At 34.5% G+C, this 8,159-nt stretch overlaps 1 protein-coding gene across 7 annotated transcripts in view; it reads left to right on the top strand.

Moving 5' to 3' along the window:
* The window catches only part of GLS (glutaminase), an 89,172-nt gene that overhangs the window by 19,578 nt on the left and 61,435 nt on the right, over positions 1-8,159 (top strand). For 5 of the 7 annotated variants that reach the window (XM_012558168.2, XM_023739860.1, XM_012558169.2 and 2 more), the window contains 3 exons: positions 441-570; positions 1,424-1,503; positions 4,978-5,141. In XM_012558168.2, coding sequence (XP_012413622.1) covers positions 441-570; positions 1,424-1,503; positions 4,978-5,141 — 374 coding nt within the window. Of the gene's footprint in view, positions 1-440; positions 571-1,423; positions 1,504-1,960; positions 3,206-4,977; positions 5,142-8,159 lie in introns of those variants that run through there. The other 2 variants (XM_023739864.1, XM_023739866.1) reach the window with 2 other exon arrangements.

Raw genomic sequence — 8,159 nt, 5'->3', positions numbered from 1 at the left:
AAAAGTATATTTCTGAGGTTACTTAATCAAAAAATAAACAGGATGTCAACCGTAACATATTAAAGCCTGATTTTTGCTAACCACATGTCAAACTAAATGCTTATCAACCCTGGTGGCTAAGAAACTTGTTTCAGATGGTCCTAATACTTACCCTGGTGGAATGTTCTGTCCTTTTAATCTTTGACACAACTTTTATGCATGTTCAATTTATTTCTTTAGCCTCTTCAACAGCTTACAAGCAACTACATGAAAGGCTGCTGGGAGGAAAGAAAATAATGGGGAAAGAGTATTTGTGGAATTTAGTTTGTTATATGAGATAATGATTTTATCTGTTGTTTAAATATAGGGTTAATATCCTCCCTAATTAATACTATTTCTTATACCAAATATTAATATTTGAAAGGCACCCAGACTATTAATTTTTTTCTCATATTTCACAGATGTGTTCAAAGCAACATTGTTTTATTGACACAAGCCTTTAGAAGAAAGTTTGTCATTCCTGACTTTATGTCTTTTACCTCACACATCGATGAGTTATTTGAAAGTGCTAAAAAGCAGTCTGGAGGAAAGGTAACTTTTCTGATGTGAATATCTTCCTAATGCAATCACTTAATGGGTTAAGCTCAACTTGGAATACAGAGAGTAAAATTATATATTTTTCTTGTGTTTTACTAATTAAAAAATTCAAGTTAAATGAAGCCACTGAATTTAATGTTTTTGAAATAATTTCATTATTTGTTATTCTGGCTAAGAGGAAATCTAATTTTAAGAATTCTTGATTCAAATAGTTGTGATGGCTTTTTAAATTTTAATTAAAAAAATAATTTTACTGCAAATTTCTACAAATCTCATATCCTTGAACATTAAGTGAAATGTTTCCAGTTTTTTAAAAAACTCTTAAATAATACTAGAAATTGTATCATTAATTTCCACATTTTCTTTTGTTTTAGCTTTGAGTACAATACTTAGCTTCAGTATAATATTATCTCTCGGTAATTATTTTAGCGTAGATATTTATTGCTTGTTTTAAGCCATTTGATTTCTAATTTTTTTTACATAGTACAACCCTATCAACACCCATGACCCTGATTAAAGAAGATCTTCTTTCCCTTAAAAAAAAAAAAGAACAAAATCATGTCCAAATTCATGTTTTAGACTCTGCTTTTCTAGGAAGAGAGAATGCATTGGGAAAGATAAGGGATGTTACAGACTGAGAGAAGTCACTTAGATCTCACCCATTCCTCAGTTTTGTGTGCCCTTAGTTTTTGAGGAGCATTGTTATAAAAGATAGATCACAAAGTTACTGAGTGTTATAAAATAATTAGTCATTGGAGGAAGCGAAGTTGAGAAATTTTTTGGTAGAAGAAAATATTATTTGCCTACGTTATAGCTGTTCTTTTTTTTTTCCCAATGTTTTGGATAGGTTGCAGATTATATTCCTCAGCTGGCCAAGTTCAGTCCTGATTTGTGGGGTGTATCAGTTTGTACAGTAGATGGACAGAGGTAAGTTTAAGTCCATAAAAACCCACCTCTAAGCCTTGAATTTGCATCACAGTGGGCGTGGGATAGAGAGGCATCTCCTCTAATGGAAATTAGCCCTAGCATGACATAAATTCAAGAAGGTAAATAAATTTAGATTTTAATTTAATTTTAAAAAAACTGAGATGGTAACTGTATATACAGGTAGTCCCTGGTTTACGAATGTCGAACAACTTGGACAGCTCATACTTGCCCTTTAATGTTATGTAAGTTTGCCCTCACTTTGAAACGATTGAACCACCCTACTTGCAACAAATTCTTCATCACAGCTGCCTTCACTTGCTACAAGTGCAGCTTTTAAATCATTGAAAAGACTTTGAGCCTTTTCTTGCAGTAAAACTGAAAACCAAACCCACTGCCATCGAGTCAGTTCAGCTCGTAAAAATCCTATAAGACAGAGTAGAACTGCCCCATGGAGTTTCCAAGGCTATAAATCTTTACGGAAGCAGACTGCCACATCTTTCTTCCACAGAGCAGCTGGTGATTGCCTGCCTTTCAGGTTGCAGCCGAGTGCTTTAACCACTGCACCAGCAGGGGCTCCCTCTCGCATTAAAGTAAGGCTCAGTAAGAACTGTATGCACCTGCTCCAACTTACCTACAAATTCGACTTAAGGACATAGTTAGGAATGAATCTGGTTTGGAACTTGAGGACTGCCTAAGCTAAGTTACATGAGGCATTTTATTGATCTTCATAGTTGTAGTCTTGTTCGAGTATTTATTTAAATACCTGTAGTTATGAAATTGTTTAGGAAAAGCAGACTTGTCAGAACATGGAATTATTCAGTAATAAACTGACCACTAATAAAATTAGTCCCCATTTCTCAGCTTAACATTGGTTACCCTTCCTGTCAGTATTTTCGTTCCTTATGCTCCTGATATAATTAGCATGATAGTTAGACAATGCAGCATAACACATCTCGTTGTCTGTCAAATCATTTGCAAAGTAAAAGGTCTAATCTTAAGAAATATGCTAAATTTCATGAAGTCAGTGAAAGCAGTATTTGGGATATGCTCACATTGCAGGCATAGCCACTGCCAAATGAGAATCTGACAGAATTATAAAAAGGACAGTGATGTGAGGGCACTTCAAAGAGAATGATTTAATTTAAAAATCAATAAAGAGAAACCCTTGGAAAAATTGATAAAGTTGTGGAATATTTTTTCAAGAGTAACCCTTTTTTTTTTGTTGTGCTGGAAGTCAGACATAAATTATTATATTATAATTTGTTTTTTTGAGAAAAATTATGCCAAAAAGAAAAATCAATATTCTTTTTTTAATCTGTAATTTTAGGTTTTACTTTTCAAGATAATGTCCCAATTAAAGCCTCCTCCCTCCCATTTATGCAAGTTTAATCTCTTCATTCTAACTGATCATTTTATTTTTTACTAATTATCCCCAAGTATTTACAATCAAAAACATATGGCTTAGCCTATTCATTTTGAAAATAAGGAACCTGAGGCCCAGGGTTCCCGTATTATTGGCAGAGGTGAAACTAGCACATACGTTTCTTAACTTCTAGTCTGGTGTTCTTTCTGTTATAACAGACTTTTATCTTCATCTGAACTCATAGTACTAAACATTTACTTGTGTAGAAGTACATGTTGCGTGCTAGGAAAGGACACAAAGAAATGAGAAGACATGGTTTTTTCCTCAGAGCAAATTCCAGTAGGTAGTGATATTCCTCTTTTTTGTATTTGGGAGAAATGGTTTATTATCATGTAATGCTTGCACATGGCTTTTCTCTTCTTAAACATTGCCTATATGTAGAGATGATTCTTTTAGTTTTCTAGAGAATTTTAAAACTTGGCTTTGGAACTAGAACATAGATATCTTTAATTCCAAAGATAATAAGACTTTTATAGATTTTTTTAGAATGATTGTCAGGTTGAAGTTATAATCTTAATTAAATTATGTATAAATTTGATAGAAAAGGTATTATATGATCATATAAATACATACATAGGTATTTATATTCTATAATATACTTAGGAGGGAGGTGACCCTAGGTTCCTGTTTGCCATAGGACAGTTGCTGTTCAACCTTTTGCTTCTGGTAGTTATTAATAGTGCCCAGTTTCACTTTCAAAGTATCCTAGTTTGGTTAATAAATGTACTTGATCATCCACCTTAGAGGAATTAGCAAGTCAAAAGTGTCCAGTAGTTCTTTTTTTTAATAATACGTTCTCAGTTTTAGCATATTAAACTATATTATTGCTTGACTTAAATGTGTATTTATTTATGCTTTCTTATGTGTTGTAGAACCCTGAATTAAAAAAATAACTTTTGTAATCGTTTGTAGTACTATGTTTATTCTTACTATAAAACCTTTTGACAAAGTGTCAACAGTGTGTTAGAAAAAAACCTTTCTGGTAAAAGATTTGTTCATTCATCTATTGGAACAGGACCAGGCATCTTTTCATTCTGTTACACACATGGTTTCCATGAGTTGGAGCCAACTCGACAGCAACTAACAACAACATTTATTTATTAATTCATTCAGTATTTATTGATCACCTGTAAGGTGTTGGGACATTGGGGCACTAATGGGATACGTTAGTGAATAAAGCAAAGATCCCCCCCCTCCCCCGTGGATAGATACTATATAAAGCTTTCTTTTTGTTCTGTTGTCTGTTTACTGGTGATGATGACTGCCTAAGGTAACTTCAGTGCCAGCTCTATCAGGTTCATAAAATTGGATGTTATTTCTCTTAATGAGGTTGGAATTGTGAGTAAATATGGTTCGTAAGATGAGACATTTATAGGCAGGCTCTTAAAGAATGGTATTAAATCTAAACTACTTTCAACTGCAGCTAGTCATGGTTTAGCCATTTAAGGGTTTGAGTAAAAGAAAGGTGAAGAATTTTCTAAAAGGGCTAATTTATTTTCTATGATTGAATATGGGTGACAGTGATGGGACACATACCTTCTTGCCCTTAAGAGGAAAATTTTCACATTACTTAATTGTTGATGATCCAATTTAGAATCATTATTTTATTATCTGAATACTTTCAAGCTTTTGTTTTTTTTTTTTTTTTTTTTTGCATTATCCCTCTTAAACATACTTCTTATTAGGAGCCCTGGTGGCGCAGTGGTTAAAGCTCTCAGCTGATAGCTGAAAGGTTGGCCATTCGAACCCACTAGCTTCTCCATGGGAGAAAGATGTGGCAGTCTGCTTCTGTAAAGATTTGCAGCCATGGAAACCCTATGGAGCAGTTCTCCTTTGTCCTTACAGGGTTGCCATGAGTCAGAATCAACTCGATGGCAATGGGTTTGCTTTTTTTTTGTACTTATTATTTAATATTGAAGTAAACTTTTGTGGTTGAATTGTGGGGAAAACTGTGTAAATTAGAATTAACATGTAAAAATAATAACTCCAATTATACAGTTGCATTTCTTTTCCAGGTGATCGTAATTATTTCTAAATCTACTTTTAAATAGGCATTCAATTGGAGATACCAAAGTTCCCTTTTGTCTTCAGTCCTGTGTAAAACCTTTGAAATATGCCATTGCTGTTAATGATCTTGGAACAGAATATGTGCATCGATATGTTGGAAAAGAGCCCAGTGGATTAAGATTCAACAAACTGTTTTTAAACGAAGATGGTAAGAATTACATAAGAATTGGTTGGAAAAAGAAATGTCTCATTTTCTTACGTAAATCTAAGTATTTGTTTTTTCTATATTGAAGAAAATTAAAAGCTTTTAATGCTTTTTTTAATTGGCCATTGGCTTTCTGTGAAATCTGTAGAGACAATTTAATCACTTTCTTTTAAAGATTATTATTTTAGTTGTCTTATACCACTGGGAAGTGGGCTGGTGAAAAGATGAGGGCAGAGAGAGTTTCACTTTACGACTACCTATAGGTCCCTGAAGAAGCCCTGGTGGCGAGTGGTTAAGCACTTGGCCGCTAACCAAAAAGGTCGGTGGTTGGAACCCACCAGCCACTCTGCAGGAGAAAAATGTAACAATCTGCTTCTTTAAAGATTTACAGCCTTGGAAACCCTATGGGGCAGTTCTAAGTTTACTCTGTCCTATAGAGTCACTATGAGTTGGAATTGGCTTGATGGCAATGGGTTTGGGTTTTTTGGTTTGGATAGGTCTCCGGGTGGTACAAATGGTTTTTGCTCGACTCCTAAATAGGTTCTCTGCTCTACAGTCTTGGTTTTAGGCTAACCCCAGCAGAAACCGTTTGTATATCTTTTTTTATATTTAAAATCCGGAAGGTAGATCTATGATGAAACTGTATACACTTTGTGGAGCACTGGTGGCACAGTGGTTAAGAGCTTGGCTGCTAACCAAAAGGTGGGCATTTCAAGTCCACCAGCTGCTCCTTGGAAACTCTTTGTGGAGGCACTTCTACTCTGTCCTGTAGAGTCGTTATGAGTCGGAATCGACTCGGCGGCATTGGGTTTGGTTTGGTTTATATATTTGGTATGCACGTGTGTTTATATCTAACATTACAACATTTTTCTTAAATGACTGTATTCATGTTGCCCTAGTTTTATAAGATTGTGATGATAAATTAATATGAATATAATGAATTAATAAAGGAATTATAGCAGTTATTCTTTTACTATCAGTAATTTTAAAATGCTTTCTAGCATAAAAAGTTTTGATCCTGTGGTGAAGAGTTAGCTGATGTTTTTTACCGTTGTAGATGAAGGAATAAGTTACTTTATGGAGATAACCAATTTGGGCAGCACTGACTACTAGTGAAGGCTTCTTTTTCTACCTTATAGTGATTAAGTCAGTCATTAAATATTTATGTAGTACCGTCCCTCTACCCCAACCTCACTTATTGTTAGCAGCTATGGAGGGTGCAAGTCCTTGGTTCTTTGAGTAGCTTGACTAGTTAGTACTTCAGAATACAAACCAATTATATGCCTCTTATACTTAGAGAAGAAGTCCTGACACAGTGGTTAGGTGCTTAGCTGTTAACCTAAAGGTCAGCAATTTGAACCCACCAGCGTTTCTGTAGGAGAAAAGACCTAGCAATCAGCTCCTGTAAAGCTTTCAGCCTAGGAAACCCTGAGGGGCACTCCTACTCTGTCCTGTAGGGTCACTATGAGTTGGAATCAACTTGACAGCACCCAGTAACAACAATACTTGGAAAAAGACCCCTGGTGGTATAATGGTTAAGTGCTAGGCTGCTAACCAAAAAAGTTGGTGGTTCTAACCCACCAGCGGGCTCCATGGGAGAAAAGACCTGCAGTCTGCTCCTGTGAAGATTACAGCCTAGGAAACCTCATGGGGCAGTTCTACTCTGTCCTGTAGGGTCGCTGTAAGTCAGAATCAATTCGACACACAGTAACAGCAACAGATACTTGGAAAGAGAAGACAAACTTTAGCATTATATACTGCTAATTATATTATCTTAGCAAGTATGTAATTGGCAGATGCCAAAATGTGTATGATGTTATATGGTTAGAGCATTTGAGAAAGAAGGAGTTGAATTAATCTACATAAAGAAGGTAATACTCAATTATATAGAAAGGATGAAGTTTTAGTGGTTGGGAGAAATGTGAGTGGGCACTCCAGGATTATACCATGTATAGAATATATTGCAAATGTGTATGTAATGTGGGGTAATTAGGTTTCCTTAATTCTTTAATTTTTATATGGCACTATAAAATTCCAGGATGATGACTAAGATATAAATATCCAAATTAAACTGAACATATTTTTTAGTTCTTTAGCATATACGTTAGTGAACTTCGCAAAAATTATAAACCACATCTCTGTAAGGTTCCTATGCTTATTATTTCAAAAAGCCTTTTCTAATATAATGTGAAAGCACTCTGCATGTTTTATTGCCTTGGGGAAAATTAAAAACTTGTTAAAATTGATGAGTTTTGTGTATTCTAATTAAAAACATGTCCATGAATTTCAGATGTTATCCATCTCCATTTTGTTAGTATACCAAGCTAATATCTCATTATTTCAAATGGTAGCCTTTATTAATTAGCTGTGCAAAGTTAAGTGCTATTGATGCTGTTCATAAATATTTTTTAATTAAGTAAAGATTCTAAATTGAATACTTCAACTCTCTCCTGCTACCCACGGCAGATGCAGGAAACAAGCAGATCTCATAGTCATAGATCTTAGACAAGTTTACTACTGCAGTAAGGCTGGTGTTAATATTATAATAACTCTGTTATATTACCAAAATGTTCAGATGTCTGGCTTTTGAGCCAGAGGTGGAGTGAACGTTGCTTACATGTGAAAATGTCATGAAATGAGTGAATGCTTTACATGTTCTTTGAAAGGTCTTTTTGAATGTAGCTTATGCAGTATTTGCTGAATATTTATGATTTTATATAAATGGAATCATACAATATCTGTTCTTTTGTAACAGGCTTTATTTAACTTAGCATAATGTTTTTAAGGTTCATCCATATTGTAGCATGTATCAGTACGTCATTCCTTTTTATTGCCAAATGTTATTCTGTTATATGGCTAATACCACATTTTTTTGATCCATTCATCAATTAATGGATGTTTGGGTTATTTCCACTTTGGAGCTGTTATGAATAATGCTGGTAGGAACATTTGTGTACAAGTTTTTATGTGAACATATGCTTTTCATTTCTCTTGGGTATATACCTAGGAGCAGAATTGCTG

The sequence above is a fragment of the Trichechus manatus genome, unplaced genomic scaffold (genome assembly GCF_000243295.1).
Source record: "Trichechus manatus latirostris isolate Lorelei unplaced genomic scaffold, TriManLat1.0 scaffold00142, whole genome shotgun sequence".
Classification (NCBI taxonomy): Eukaryota; Metazoa; Chordata; class Mammalia; order Sirenia; family Trichechidae; genus Trichechus; species Trichechus manatus.
Note: the sequence above shows the minus strand (reverse complement) of the source record. Positions and strands in the feature narration are given on the sequence as shown.